General features: G+C 34.6%; 1 protein-coding gene across 4 annotated transcripts in view; it reads right to left on the bottom strand.

The window, feature by feature from the left end:
* Positions 1–16,896, bottom strand: part of ABCA13 (ATP binding cassette subfamily A member 13) — a 170,598-nt gene that overhangs the window by 31,727 nt on the left and 121,975 nt on the right. For all 4 annotated transcript variants that reach the window (XM_038128757.1, XM_038128758.1, XM_038128761.1 and 1 more), the window contains 5 exons: positions 12,855–13,011; positions 11,658–11,911; positions 11,179–11,371; positions 9,881–9,990; positions 106–256 (listed from right to left, as the gene is read on the bottom strand). In XM_038128757.1, coding sequence (XP_037984685.1) covers positions 106–256; positions 9,881–9,990; positions 11,179–11,371; positions 11,658–11,911; positions 12,855–13,011 — 865 coding nt within the window. The remainder of the gene's footprint in view (positions 1–105; positions 257–9,880; positions 9,991–11,178; positions 11,372–11,657; positions 11,912–12,854; positions 13,012–16,896) is intronic.

Genomic DNA, 16,896 nt, shown 5'->3' with positions numbered 1-16,896 from the left:
TGAAATATTAGATAGTTTCTCATGTTCAAAAGGTACAATTGTTCTATAAACTCCACAGTCTAGCCATGCAATAGCTCCCCCTGCAAATCTGTTCTGGATAATTACCTTATGGATATCCTTCTTTGGAATTCCACGTAGTGTGCAGTAATAATAAAGATGCTCCCAACCTGTTAAAAGTTCATCCAGGGCATCTTGTTGTGGACAATATCCAATAAGAATACCTTCAGAGCTAGCAGAGAGTATATCCATTTCAGATCTGTTTAAAGAAAAAGAAAAATATTTGAATGTTGTTTAACAAATCCCATGGCCCTGGGTTTCACCCTTGGGGTACAAGACAAACATAACCTCAGGTCTGCAGATAAAGGAGTTTGAATCTCTTTGGTTACTTAGCGCAGCACTACCCACACACAATGCACACTTTTTCTCCCTTTTGTATTAGCACAGCCACCAGCATGTCACTGTTGTGACAGCATGTGTGTCAAGGTTAACAGACTAACACATCCATGAGAATTAATGCTCACCAGTTTTACTTTTCTTATCTTTTTGGTAGTACCTGCCCTAAAGAGACACATTTCAAACCATACATTGCTTATATTGGATATAATACTATATACAATATAACATTCATATCAATCTCATTGAATATTGAAGAGGAAGGACTTGAGAGAGAGGGAAATTTTGCTGGGTATTCTTTGTGTGTCAATGACCACACATACGCATGCGTGCATTTTCTAAACAAGAGCAAAACAAAACACAGGATATTAAAGCCTAGTAACTTAAAAGACAATACAGGAAAAAGTATAAAATTATCCTGATTTAAGAGACTTTGGCCTTCACTTTGTAGCTTTACAGCATTACTTGAAATTACATTCATTGCTAAGAAGCAAGCTTGATTGCAAGGGTGTCTCATTACCCATAATGACACTAAATCTATCCTATTTATTCCAACATCTAATTCAACACTCAATGATGCTGATTTACATGTACAGAAAGACCTATCAAAATGAAGATACTTAATAAAAAAAATCTGAGCCTCAGAAGAAAAAAGTTTTCAAAAGATTCCAAGTAACAGAATTTTTTTCCTCTTAGTGGTTTTCTACATTTCTGATTAAAAGAACTAAATATATGATTAATCATTTAGACACAAAGTAAATGTGTTAACTGCAGGATCTACAAATACTAGCTTTAGTGAAAATATAAATATGTATCTCCTGTGAACAAGATTCAGGAGTCTGAGGAGAAAAAAATTCTGCATTTTACATAATGAACCACAACATTTTAATGCTATCAAAAGATAAATTAACATGATTATGACAAACCTTGCCATAAACTAATTAGAATGGTCCTTTGCTGTTAATGGCAAAGTTATAAAATTATGGTATCTTGGCTGGTTTGGATGGTGCTGCATAAGTTATCTGCCTGTAGACACCTCTCTAAAAAAAGAGTTAGCAAAAACTAGAAGGTGATAGGGGAAAGAGGATAACAGGAGTGTTCCTTATTAATTTATATCCTCCTATAGGATATTTTCAATTAAGTATATCCAGAATTTTTACTGTCTAAGTTTCCAACCATACATATGGCAAATTAAACCCTTTTTCTATAGTCATCTTTACCATTAGATATGGATTGAATAATGCTGGTTTTTTTTATAGAACCAGTCAGAAGCAGTGGATTCCTTTTTTAATTAATTCTAATATGGCGAAATACTATTCACAGTGAAATGTTAACTGGATGCTCCTGAACACAGGGAGAAGTGTCTGAGGTTTGTTTTGCTAGGAAGATTCATGTACAGGGTATTCTTTTGGTGCAGCTGCTGTCTTTTGAGAAAAAAGAGACTGGGCTTTTGATAATATGCCAAGTTCAGTCAGAAGAGAACAAATCGCACTCAGGGGTAATTTCAGGGACATTTACTCAGCATGAACCCTGTAGCTGGACAGAAACATCTTGTCTGCAATGGGCCCCTACCATGAAGAACAAAAGGTTAAATATGGACAGCTGCAAAAAAACAACAGACATCTAATGTTCTTTAGCTAGAACTGTATTAGAGCATCCTTACTCAGTTTGCATCAGGAAATAAGAAGTGTCCTCAGTGGTAATTGTTGACACAGGATTCTAGTGCTCTGCCTATGTAAAGCACTTACACTGTTCACCAGTCTTAGGTGAACAGTATCCCAGCCACTGACCTTTAGCTTTCATTAAGTGAGGGCAAAGTGAGAATGCATGATTTAATATTCTTACTCAGTTTGGTCCCTTATCTTGCAACTTTATCCATTAATGCTGACCCTGAACACTTCAAGACTTCCCATTAATGCAGAGATTCTACTGCATTCACTAAAGAACTCATGGACCTTTCCACCTCACTCCTCCCCATCATCTCTGTATCTGTCAAATCAAAAACAATCCATCCAGAAGACCAAAAAAAAAGCCATATTAGGATAGTTTTGGGTTTTTTTGTTGGGTTTTTTTCTTTTTTTAATGTGCAGTGTAATGCCTCATCTTCCCTCACCAACATCACAGAGTAGATTTCCAAATCAAAATACTGGACATTATCATTCAGTTTTGTTTAGCCAGGTCCTAAGTTTTTTCTGAAGGTATAAACAATATAAATAAAAAATAGATGAAAGAAAAATGCATTATCATTTCTAGTTATAGTAGGTATTGTACAACAGAAAACAAGCTCCCGTCTTAGCAAATTGATTTTCCTTGAAATTCAGTTAATCTCTCAGATTTCATTTTTATGGGTCGAAATTAAATGAACATTTCAAATAGTGATGGCTTGATACCAGGAAATCTTCTCAGTAAATTATATACTGTAAATATTTTTCCCTTTTTAAAAAAAAATCTGATTTGATTCATTAAACTAATTATAGTCCTCTTCTTCCTTAACAAACATCATCATATATGCTATTATCAGAATCAAATTCAAAATATATATTTTAATATTTTCTGAAATATAGATTAGCATGCAGCAAAATGCTGAGTCTTTTTATTCTCAAGCTAGAGAAAAACAGCCATTTGTTTTCTGCCCTATTATTATCAGGATGGCACAGTTTTTCACTAGACTATTCACATTAAAAATAAGACATTAGGAGGAAAAAATCAGCTCATTTTATAAACAGAGAGAAAGAACACATAAGTATGGATTCCAAACCCTCTCAGGCTTTTGTCCACGGTACAGTAGACACCTAGTGTAGAAATCTAGTGTAATATCTAAAACTATAGGGAGTAAAACACTTTTACACTAAGCTTTTACACTAATACACAACTTTCCGTATCTTTATAAAAACACAGCATACTTGTTATCTTTAAATTCTGTTAGCAATTTTGATTACATCATCTGATCAAGTTAAGATATAGAGCATATTTTCTCCTTCATTTTTCCCTTTCATTTTTAGACTACATCCTTATGCTCAGTCAATACTTCGCCTCATTAGTTAAGTTTTCCTTTAGACTGAACAGCTGCAACAAATGACATCACCAGACTATTTCCAGAAATCTTTATATATTAAATATAGTTTTAAAGTTGCAGAATTGCATTTCTAGAACTCCTTTAGAAATGGTCAACAGAACATCTGGCATCCTCAAGAAAAATAGTGGAGTCTAGCACTTGAAGCATGGAAGATTTTCTGTTCCATCCCTGTCTAAGTATTTTGGTGAGAATCAGGATATTTTGGTGTAAGACATCCTGAGAAAATATCCAGGACTCAATAAGACTTTCCTCACTATGGAGTGTTCACCTTACAGGTTTGTACTGTTGAGGAAAGAAACTTGCCAGATTTTCAAGATACTGAGATGGTAAACCAAAATCAGACCAAAGAAAATTTTTTATTCCAAGTTGTTCTTCCACTGACCATTGCAAGGCTTTTTACATCGATCTATTTATTCTGAATGCTTAAAGAAAGCCCTGCAATCTGATGACAGGTTATGTAGGGGTGGCATGGGGCACTCCAGTCAGAAAGCCTTTGCTGACACTGAAAAGAGACATAACCACTGGGAAGAGTGAATATGTTTTTTGGCAAAACCTGTTTCGTTCTCCTGTATGAACAGGACCTGCAGTTTCCAGAAGGTCAGAGTGGCTATTGCAGAACTAGATTTGGATCTTGTTTTTTACAATGGTTACTACCAACATTGCTTATAGGTGTTTGTGGGCTGTAATTCAAAGGAAAGCCTCAATGTTGGGTTTCCAGAGACAACTTAGTACCCCTGATACGAGTCTAATGGCTGGTTTTGGAAAAATTGTTTCACTTTATGCTCTGCTGTGCACTTTGTTTCACTTTTATATGCTTTTTCTGCAGTTTTCTAACGCAATTAAAAGCAGTGATATATATGGTACTTACAATACCACATATATATAACTGCTTCTACAGAGAGATAAATTCCATTAATTAGTCAAAATGAAATATAAATTTACAAATTGCAAAAGTACTTAGACATTTCATTGTACTCATAACTGCACATTCATTTCAGTGCATACTAATGCTCAATTAACATTACAAAAAATCAAGGTTAAAATATAATTAATGTAACTATAACTTCATTATAATTAGACTAATTATACTGATATACAGTGTAAAAACAGCCATTTCAGCCATTATATTTATGTAAATTTATTCTTCCTTTCAAGTTAAGCTATTTGAACTACATTTTAATTATTTATCAAGCTGAATATCATACCTATCAAAAGAGTTGAAGTTCTAGCTATAAAGAAATATTTTACTTTTCCCTCTTTGTAGAATAGTTCTTTGGTCCTATGACTTTGTAATCCAACAACTGAGATGACTGACACAATTCAAATAGGATGGGGAATTGCTGTCATGGAGGATCTCTGTGCAGAAGGAAGATGGAAATTCATGGGAGATAAATTAATTACATGAGGAAAACTGCCAAATGCTTCAGTCTTTGATGGGGCAACTTATGAACAAGATGTTACCTGGTTTATCTATTTTTTTGCATATGCATACCACTACACTCTAAGTGTGACCTTAAAGTCATCCCTATTCAGCAAGCTACAACAGAAAAGATTGCAAAATAGAAGGCACCAGACAAACAAACCACCAGTCAAATTATTCATTATTTAACATTGACCTTGCCATGACACTTAAAAGAATTTTGACACTTTCTCTTCAAAGCTGTGTTTAGCACTCTTCACTTTAGAGAGGTTTTATGACAGACTCAATAAGGAGGGTTTAAACACAAGTACAGAAAGGGAAAGAAAACAAAGCTTGGCCAAAGAACACACAAACACAAAAAAGTGGAACAGATGTACAGTATCTGCTGATACATTAGCCCAGCAGACATTCAAAGACTATGAAGACTCACTTTGTTCTCCTTTGTTATACCACTTTGTTAAGTGTCAGCTTTTCTTTGTACATATTTAATGCAGACCTTACTTCTTCAAGCTGTTTGACAGAAAAAGTAACTACAAAAATGTTTACAGTTTCATTCACTACCTTTCATTTAGACAGCTCCCACACTGGGGGCAATCTAGTTATGGCAGTAGAGCCGAGCATGAGATAATTTTAGTCCATTTTTACTCTTGTACAGCAACAGCTGTGCTACAGAGAACACAAAGAACTCTACTAATTGTCAAGCAGATCATGCAGTTAATTATTAAACATATTTAAGCTTTGCAACTCGTTAAAGCCTGTCGGTCTCGTAATCTCTTATAAAATAATACTTTCTAAGTACAAGTAAACAAACCTTAGTCAAATAATCTACTTTCTAGTAACTATTGGTTTTGCTTTTGATATTTCTGCCTTTTATGAAAGGTATGCCTGGGTACTTTGCTATCATTATTTTGTTTCCAAGCCTTCTGAAGCAACTGTTTCAATGCTGCTTTTTTCAATATTGAGCTGGCAAAATATCCCTAATATGGAGACACACTCTCTAGAAGCTAATTACTTCTCTGTTTCTTTTGCACAGATATGTCACTGATAACAGCAATATTAATGAGGCACACAAAACAATAAAAAGTAAAATCCTCTGTGAAAGGAATTATCATCACATGATTGGCTATGGTTGGTGATAAATTCCTATTACTTTTCTGACTGGAATATTTTAGTCACATAACAGTAACAACTAGAATGGGCCTACATAGGTTATATAAGTTGCCTAAAACATTTTCTGCAGAGGGATATGAAAATTTAAGAAAAAGTTTTTTTGTAGACTGCTCAGCTTGTATACTATAAATGTGTGTTGGTCACACAAATTGTAAGATACACAGCTCAGGCACATAGTGCATTTAAAATATCTACTTAATGTGTAGTGTGTCAAAAAGAGAAAACCCCAATTAAAACAGTTTAGAAGCCTTCCCTCCCCCAAAATCATTTCCCCACCAAAGAAGTCCTGTTAAAACTAATTTGCAGAAAAGATGAAGTCGGCTTTGGTATTTCACAAATATTCCCACTTAATGACACCCTGACTTATGGATCCCAGTGATACTGAAAACTAACATGCATAATACCTATCTTCTATGTTTTAGATCGGCCTTTCAAAAATTCTACTTTGCATTCAAATTATATCTTTGAAAAATCCCATCTTTGATTTCTAGAATTCATGTTGTTCCAAGGTTCAACCGCTGTCTAATAAAATTCAAGGTCGTTATCAGTTCACCTGCCTCAAAAAGACACTCCTGACTTCATTTCAAATTCAGTATCAAGCAGAAAAATATATGCATGGATTTGTTTGCTTTTTTGTTTGGTTTCTTTGTTTTTAAACCAAAAACTTTGAAGAATAGTTATTCAAAGAAATGGAATCTGTTAGGAATTAAGGATTTTCTGTATGGAATAAAATTAGTTAGGCTTTCCAGTGTTTATAAGAGTAATTTTACATACTCAATTATTTGATCATGAAGAATAAATCATCAATGTAGGGTTAGATTAGAGGCTAGGAAGAAATTCTTTACTATGAGGGTGGTGAGTCATGGCAACAGGTTGCCCTGAGAAGCTGTGGATGCCGCATACCTGGAAGTGTTCAAGGCCAGATGTAGCTTTGATTGAGCTGGTCTACCAGAAAGCATCCCTGCCCAGGGAGGGGGGTTGGAACTATATGATCTTAAAGGCGCCTTCCAACCTGAACCATTTTATGATTCTGTGAAGGATCTGTCAGACTGCAGTATCTTGTTCTTTCACATTGACAGAGGACAAAAGATGCGTTCTTTCCAGTCAAACCCAAAAGAGGTGGGATCTACATCTAAGTTGCCTTACTCATTAGGAATAGGTATCAATGTCTTTATGGACTCTCCTTCATGATGTAAATTTTAAGCAAAAAAAAAAATCTAATTCTCCTGACCAAGAAATGTTTTGCAGCTGTGATCAGCAGCTGCTTTCTTCTGCTGACTGTAGTTTCTGTGCCGGGAACACCAGGCTTCTGAATACAATACCAGAGTAAGAAAAGGAGAAGCCTTCTTACCATTCCTTCCTTCATTTATCTGAGTCATAAATGAAAATAAATCCACCTAAAATTCCCTGCAATTAGTAATTTTGGTCATTCTTAGCTGCTGAGGAATGGCTCTCCAGACCTGTTGTGATTACCATCTCACCTCTGTAAGAGCCAGCAAATTTGCCTCAGTGATTTTCAGGAGTACAGAAACCCAATGCACTGTGATCTGCTCAACAGCAGTTTCCAAAATAATGAAGTAAGGAACAAATTCAGGAGGGACATAAATTTCTTCTCACAGCCTCAAATTGTTTGTTTCTCCAAGTTTAGCTACTGCGTAATAGCAGCTCTTACTTAAGGTTGCCTCCTTGAATTAGCATTAAGTTTTGAAATCTTGGGAATTTGGGATTTACACTCACTTCAGCCCCTGCAAACACAAAAAAATCCATAAACTCGATTGACACCACCATAGTGCAAGGTGATAATTAATGTTGTCAAGGGTATTTTGTACACTGAAATTCAATTGTCTAAGGCTTTCTCTCAAGCCCCCTAAATGTGTCAAATTTCATTACCTATGTTTTAGTATATGGTAAGTAACATTGCATCTTAATATATGCTTTCATGCTGGATTTATAAAACACAGTATGGGAAATGAAAGTGACATATGCAATGTCCAGGGGCAGCATATAGCCTATTGTCAAAACTCAGTAGCTGGCTAGTTGACCTCAGAAGCATTTTTAGCCATTTAACCACAGGTACATAGCAACACAACTGATAAAAGCAATCCAGGCATTGGTGAATTGTTTTGTAATTTTTTAAATTATCTTAGGGGGTTCTAAAAAAACATGTAGTAGTCAGCAAACATACTGTAAGTGTCAATATATATAATAATGAATTGTATTCTTATAACTTTATATTTGCTTTCAAGTAGATGTTAAAATTTTGGAATTTTCACACCACATCAAATCATTTGCCCAAATACCGACCAGCAACGACATTGCACAGGGAGAGTCATATGTGACCCATGAATGTACAGGAGAGACCCCAGGCAATTCCTATTAAAATCTACAGCAAAATAGTGCTCAGAATCAAAACAAAACATGGGAGCTTAAATGTCCTGATGCCCTAATGGAGATATTTTATTTTTAAAAAATATATTACAGATAATTTTATTTTTCCAAATCTCAAATCCTCTTCAGACTCATGCTATAAACTTCTGGCTTCCATCATATCCTGTACCAGGAAGTAAAATGCCATCCATCAGTTCCAAAGAATACCAAATGTTGATTTTAATCTAATTTTAAACCACATTGTTATTTTTAATTTTGATCAATATCTGAAAAATATTGTATTCTGTTTAAGACAGAAGATTATTTTTTAAAAAGTCTGGAAAATTATAAGTGAAAACAGCCATCTAAAACTCCCTAACCATTTTAACGTCTCACTCATACAACCTCTTCTCTTAAGAATAATTTTTCCAAAATCTGTTTCTTTTAAATGTTTTTTTAAATAATTTCTGCTTTATGATCAACACATTTTATGATTTGCTACAAAAGATAATGAGAAAACACACTAAAGTAAAATTATGTTTGATATTGGTGATATTGTCCATTTCAAAAGTGCAAATTTTCCAGAAAGCTGAATTTTGCAATGACTGAAGCTACTTATCTTTGAAGTTAAATCTGATGATCATTATCTTTGTAAAGAAGTAAGGAAACACTCACCTATGAAAGCACTTTATTTCTAAACCAAAGAAATGTAATTTGCCATTCTGAACATTCAAAAATGCATCCTTTAAAAATTTATTAATAAAACTCTTGACCTGTCCTTGTCCAAAAAAGATTTTGAAATGTACATCATTTAGAAAAGAAAAGAGCCCAAAGGCAATTTATGTGTGTGTATATACGTATTTACTACCGACTGAAAAAAATAACGTTCTTTTCCCTCCAGTTTTGCTGGGAAAAATGAAAATTATTGGTTACATCTAACCCAAAGTCCATTATTCATTTATCATTCCATCAGAATGATAAATCTCACCAACACTACCTCTTATCCTTATACATAGCATATTGATCAAGTAATTATTAATGACTCTGAAGTACAACAGTGTAAGAAAATATTTTAAAATTACCCACTTGAAGCACTGCTCATCTACCTAAGCCTGGAAAACTCTCAGTGCAGAACTTGCAGGGGGACATATGTCCATGCATTTTAACATATGTTAAGCTTTTTTTGAAAGTTTTAAAAGGATGTATATTAAGTCTTCTTAGAGTTTCTGTTTTGCTAGCAGACAAGTTTATTCTCAATTAACAGAGCTGTCAAACAGAATTAAATAATGCTAAAAAGCTTTTCCACAGAGACTTAACAGCAACAAAGCAATATACATTTAAAAGGGAACAAAATAGGTCCCTAGAGTACAGTATAAAGTACTGAAGACGTGCTGAGTCTTTGATTATGTGCATTATCAATTAGCACTATTCTGATCAAACCCTGTGTTATTTACCCAGTAGGAGTCCTGATAACAGCACGTCCTGCAGATGGGATGATATCTCCAGTCAGCATCTTAAATGTTGTGCTTTTCCCAGCTCCATTTGTTCCCAGGAGTCCAAAACACTATCAGAGATATTGGAAAAAAAAAAATCAATACGCTATACTGAAAAAATAAATATTACCCCTTCAAATTTCTCCCCTTTCCACGTTTTCTATTATATGTCTGTAAGAAATTATATATGGATATAACATGTGTGCTAATTACCAGAAGTGACTTATTTAGGATTCTAGCCCTCCTCTTAAAACCCTGCTCAACAATCAAACCCATTATTTATCCATATTATTAGTAAATGCTACATTTGAACAGGAGGATTTTAGGTCCTGCTTCCAAACCCTGGATATCAGTCCACAGAGTGAATACTTCCAAGCTTGTCATGAGCTGCTTCATTCTGTACAAGTGAACACCAAACATCCAAGAGACACACTCATTTTGAATACTTATTTCCAGCCCTTAGCTGCAATAACTTAATGCTTAAGCTAGGATAGGATTCCTATTAAGTCTACACATAGTCCTTTATGATTTCTAAATACTTTTTAATGTGCTTTCATATTGATTTATAGGCTTTAATCAACAATGACATCCTCCTGGTTACCTCAGGTACCCAACAGCTGATCAGTAAGTAGCAGGAACATCACTGCACCTGTGCTGCCATGTGCAAGTTTCTCAGATCTTCCAATTTTATATTAGCAACCAAGAAAAGTATTTTCTTTCCCAATAGTTTAGAAATTAAAATCTGTAATTCCCCAATGAATAAAATTAATAAAACCCCCAAACACAAAACATGCTCAGCACTAAATTTTGATTTATTAAAATAGTTTATTTGTATATGCTGTATTCAAATGTACTGTGATGATTTCAGCATGGGAACCAAAAATGTGCTGTGGTAACAAATTCAGGATGCAGTCCATAGTTTGCTATTGAGTTGGGTGTTCTGTTTTCTCTTTGAACACTAGATTACTATGCTACCTTACTTGCTTTTTATGTTTGCCTAAAGTACAGTAATTTGGTTAAGATAAGCAAGAAGTAAAACAATTAAGACTCTGATGAATGTTTAACCAAAAAATGAATGAACAGTTGCTTCTTCAGCACCATCAGAGTTTCTGCTTTTATTGATTTTCAGAAATTACTACAACTGAATGTTTGCTGCTGCTATCTACAGGCCTTTCACTGTAGACACACTGAGTATGTCTCAACAATTGCTCAGAATAAAGTGTTACTTTATAAAAGCGGAAAAAGAAAGACTCCTTTACCTCTCCCCTTGGTATTCCCAAGCTTATGTTTTCCACAGCTGTGTTCTTCTTACTGAAACCTCCATAACACTTCCTGAGATTGTACAGGAGTAGGACATCATTACCAGTTCTTCCACCAAAGAGTCTCTGTCGCTCCATTTCTACATCAACATCTTCTGAAGGGCTGTCTGCACTGTTAACTGTGCAATGACCTCTACAACAGAGGATGATAAGAAGTGATACATGGAAAATTGGTCATAGTTTGCTGTGTTCTGCATAACTTTTATTTTCTTGGTTGTAATCCCTTAGCACTTGGTGATCAATTCTCATCAGAACTCAAGGGAAAAACAACTACTTGTATTTTTTCTGTAGTTTGCATTAATTCAGGTACACTATGTTATCAGAAGCATTTATCTTCAGTTGTTCAAAGGAACACACCATTTTCTTTCTCTAAAGATTAGTTTAGTGCCCACTGTGGCAGAATACAAATTATAACAAACCTTGATTTCCAGAGGAGGTCCCAGTGAAGGAAAAGACGTAAAAGAAGTAGTAGTGTTCCCTGGAGGGACATTGCCACAAAAATCCAGCCCAGGAAGTCCATCTCAAAGGGGCTCACATAAGAATCTATTCCAAAGTTCCTGGTCAGGTCAAACTTGATCTGATTGTATGAAAGCTCTATTAAGCCCTGGCCTAGGCAGAATTGTGGAAATATGATGAATGCCCATTTGAGGATATTGTAGATGTTCTGAAAGCTCTGTATTAAAACACGGGAAGGATGGAGGAGAATAAAGATAGAAGGGAAAAAAATTTAGTTTCCTCCAACAGCCTAATGAGCAGACTTGCAAAACTGGATACTGCATTCAAATCTCACTCATGGTAAACTGAATTCTAAAGTGCATATTGTGATCTATTTTGGGGTTCAGGGTTATATAATATTGCATTTTAGACTTTCTACAGCCATGGCATTCTAATCTTAGTTGAAGTTCATAGATGGCATCAAAACACATGTAGCCATGATTCTTCTATTTCCTTAACATTTCAATATTTGAATAATACAAAATTTAAATCACAAACTTAAACCCAAGTGAATACTGATTTTGCTCACACACTTGCAGGACAGATTATCCAGATTTGACTTTAAACATCAAGTTTTTGACCTGTACACTAACAGAGAGTCATACTCCTTCTGGAAGTCCTTTCCATCAAGTTGTTTAAATACTGTTATGACTAATTAAAAATACATACATGGAGTGAGAATGCACTGTATAAATTATTATTCATACAGTGCATTAGTGATCCTAGGAATATGCAGCTTATCTCTTATGTCAATATTATTCAAACACATTTTACAATGCATATAATCTATTTAATCGACCAGAACAGCTCCCATTATGTGCCAATTACAACTTAATGGTCTAGAAAATGTCAAAGTTTCAATTAACACTGTTTTTTCATTATTACAGCATGCTTTTTTGGGTTATAGACAAGTTAAAATTCAAGATGGTAACAGTCAATATAGAAAAATCATAAATACATAAAAACCATATGTTTTCCTTCTGGAGAAATTTTATCTTTATAAATATATAAACACACATAAATATATAAACACACATAAATATTCTCAAATATATATGTGCATGTATGTCTGTGTATACATCTCAGTTATGAAAAAGGTAAACCAAAGATTTGATACTGACCTGCACTTTGGAAATTATAGCTAACAAGCGAGGTAAGAGAGTCACCAGCATGGTACACAGGCCAAACACAAAATTTAAGGAGATGTAGGAAATAAAAGCTACATCTGAACTTGAGAAGAATCTGGATGCAAGATACATCCAAGGTAAAGTTGCATATCTGAAAGTTTAAAGAAACAAAACTATCACAAATAAGTTATGCTTTTGACCCCCAAAAAGTCAGTTATCACACTAGAGAAAACCCACAATTATTGTCCCTTATTTTTAAGGCAGGGAAACAACTCTTCAGAACAAGTGATTAAAAAAGGGACAAATTTGGGATACATCTTCTTTAAAAAATTGGCTTATACTTCCATAGATGTACAGATATTTACTGCCATGTTATGTGCAGATATGATCCATTGTCATATATCAGCTGTAGATATTTACTTTGACTGTTCCAGACAGCTCACAATCCTGATTTCTGAATGATTGCAAATGCATGCACCTTATCAAGCCTCTTACACAGATATGGAATTAAAACCAAATATTTAAAGCTTAAATTGTGGATGCTGAGCAGTTATCTTTTCTGTGAGCCTTTCATAGAAAGAAAAAAAAAAGAGAAGAAGGAGGTAGTGAGCAAAGAAAGAGAAGAAAAAGAAGTAAAAACCAATAATTTTTGAACTGGAACTAGTATTTGTGCTGGTGATATGTGAGAATTGAAAAATCCTACAGGCCGTGTTATTACCTTAAGCAGGTTGTCAGTAGAGTAATAGCTGTCAAAAATGAGCGCATAACACTCTGAGGATAAGACAGCATGTCCATGGTTACATCACCTTCAATGAGAATCTTTAAAGCAAGGAGGAAGGCACCTCCATCATGACAAATCAAACGATGCCTATCCAGAATGGAGCGCACTCATGCTTTTTATTTATAAAGAGATGTTTATAAAGATTAAAACAAGGCCCAGGCAATCAGCACATGCATGCCATGTAAAGAAAATTTATTTTCCATTCAACATAGTGCACAATATATCTGTCAAACAAGCAGTATATAGACTGCAGGAACATATATATCAGCATACACTACTGCACAACAATAAGTATATATGCAGTGTATATATAAACACTTCCTGTATAATATTAATATGTATAACTGGTTAATTAGTGAGCTCAATGCAAAAGCAACTAGCCAAAAATCTATGAATTCACTTCTTCATTGCCTTAAAGTGTGGTTTAGATTACTAAACTAAGTCATAAAAGTAATTTTGCTAAATGACTTCAGAATACTAAACTAAGTCGTTCCCTTTTGAATTCTGTATTCTGTACTTCATAGATGAATCTTTTGCATTGAATAATGCCAAAATCCTTTACCTTAAAAAACAAACTTGCAAACTCTGCTGGGAAGTAATAATCATGTTATCTTCAGTTTACAGGAAGATAAAGGTTAAATGACTCAATGTTTGGGTCTCAAATGAAATTGTAAGTATTTGAGATCCCACTGTACTTTTCAGCATCCTTTTGCCAGTCTTAATCACACTATCTTCCCTTGATGCACATACCAAAATCACTTTTCTCAGAATAACAATATCATAAATACAAGTCCATCCTTGGAAACAGCTCAGCAAAGAGACATGATCTACAGAGCTATTGCTCTGCTGTAAATGAAAGCAAAATTTAATTTTTTTGCTTATACCTGCTAAGAAATTAGTAAGACTTTCAGACTCCTGATGTTATATGATGTTCAAATGCAGTCTTTAAAGTTGGGGCCAGTTACCCCTACATTTCTATCCTCTTTCTCTTCCCTCAGCTGCAGTTGCAATTTAGTATTTTCTAAGTATAAAAGACAGAACATTTTGGACTGCTTAAGCATTTGGACTAAAAAACAACTCTGCAATCATCTAAAAGAGAAAAATATGTAGTTGAGTTTTATTTTTAAAGGAAATCACTTTAAAAGTAGCACACTAAGAAACTTGATTATTCTTTCGAACACACCCTCTTCTCTTTAACTTTTTTGTATAACTTGGCTATTTTTATCTTTGTTCTAGATCAGCAAATCCACACAAGTGTATCCTGATGTGAAAAAGGAAATTTTAAAGGAAAAAAACACAGATGAATGAGGATTATATCCACAGTATTGGGGAATAACAAAATGGCCACAATAGGCTTCATCACATTTATGGTGTAGTTAGGCTGAATAAAGGGTAAATTAGGTAGAGTGGAAACTGTGAAGTTTGTCAATGTCCTTGAGATATGTTAAACTTACAGATAGCTATTGGATCTTTAATATATGTTAATACACATTGAATACACAGATTTTCTTGTTAAAAATCATTGCAACATCTGCTATATCAGCCAAAGCTGAGCAGTACAGGAGGGATTATACTGAGCTGATTAAGCTGCATCTGCAGTCAACAAAATAAGACCCATTTTCATTCAATAACTTTTTTTTTTCTGAAATATTCAAAGTTTAATTCAAGACTCTGGTTAAAACAATGCCAATATAACTAGCACTTGATAGTACACTGTGGGCGGGGCCAAAGCCTATAGCACACCAGAAAAAAACCCTGTCATGACTTCAGCAGACATACAGGTGTATTCTGTGTGCTTCAATTGCTGCTTGGCTAGGGTTTCTATAGAAGCCTATGCCTCGCTAATATGACAGCAACTGGATCACAAGAAGGATTCAGGGGTTGTAAAGCTAATAAAAAAAGGTGTGAGATTTCATAGTTTGAAACCTTTGCTCTAAGACTGTTTAGAATTTTTGCCTTTAACTTCAAGGAATCACTTGATGGAAGTGCAGAAGAAAAGAAGTGAGGGTGGTACACAAGAAAGATACAGAGAGGAGGAAATTATGAACTTTGCATGTTTCATACAAGTTTTTTACAAAATCCTAGCATCATGACCTCTAGAATATTTCATATTAGTTTGGCTATTCACATCCAGGAAATAGGAGCTCAAACTGGAATTATAAGGAAAAAATGATAAATAGAATTATGCAAGGAATTTGGAAGGTTTTACAAGAGAGAACTTGGCTTGTTTTGGCTTGCAAAAGGCGTTTGATGAAGAACAATTATGAAGTGTGGTTCTGAATAAACTTAGGCTAGAATTTCCAATAAAAGATCCAGATTTGAGGATACCTAAAGAGTTTCTAAAAAATTAGTTGCTGGAGGCACAAAACCTTGAAAACAGTTTTCAAGGAGCAATATAGTAAATTGGGGGGGGGGGGGGGGGGGGGTGAGGGTTTGAAGGGTTTATCTGAGACTCTTCCTGGAATAGAACATGTCCTGATCTTGTAGAAGGTCCTATCTTCTTTCCATGCCTACCATTCTCTCATTAAGTACCTATATTTCATGATCTAATCATTTGTCCTGTAAGATATGCACTCTCCCGTAGAAGGGTAGCAACAATTAGTTGCTTGAAATAGCTAATGAAATTCTCAGAAGCCTTTTCCTTTAACAATTCATCTTCAGCATTTCTAACATCACCTTAGACAGCACATGGGAAGAGTTAGGAGTCCCACTATGAGTTGAGTCCCAGTATGTTTCAACAGACCTGGGGCTTCTGTCTTTGTATAAATAAATAAGTTCAAAATCAAACTCGGTCAGAAATCTTACCCTGAAATCATGGTGTATTACAGAAGCTGTACGTGTACAGCAAAACAACTTTAATTCTGCCCCTCAAGTGACACAACAGAACACATAATTGATCCCAGGGCTGAACAGATTCATTTTTATAGAGATATCAATTCTTTATTGAACCAGTTATTTTAACCTTCTATTACAGGATTGCTTTTGGTTGTTTTGTTTTGGGTTTTTTTCCCCATTTGTTGCTTGGGGGTTTTTTGGGCTTTTTTTTTCTTTTTTTTTTTTTCTTTTTTTCTTTTTTTTGTTTGTTTGTTGTTGGTTTTGGTTTTTGGGTTTTTTTGGTGCGGTTTTTGGGGGTTTTTTTGGTGGGTTTTTTTTTGTGGTTTTGTTGTTGTTGTTGCTGCTGTTGTTTTTCATGTGAAATTAAGAAATAGAGCATGGTAGAACTTTCCTCTCTCAAAGTGCTATTGGGAAACAAAT

This window comes from Motacilla alba, chromosome 2, assembly GCF_015832195.1.
Source record: "Motacilla alba alba isolate MOTALB_02 chromosome 2, Motacilla_alba_V1.0_pri, whole genome shotgun sequence".
NCBI classification, from domain to species: domain Eukaryota; kingdom Metazoa; phylum Chordata; class Aves; order Passeriformes; family Motacillidae; genus Motacilla; species Motacilla alba.
The sequence above is the reverse complement of the archived record's forward strand: the minus strand, read 5'-3'. Positions and strand labels throughout refer to the sequence as shown.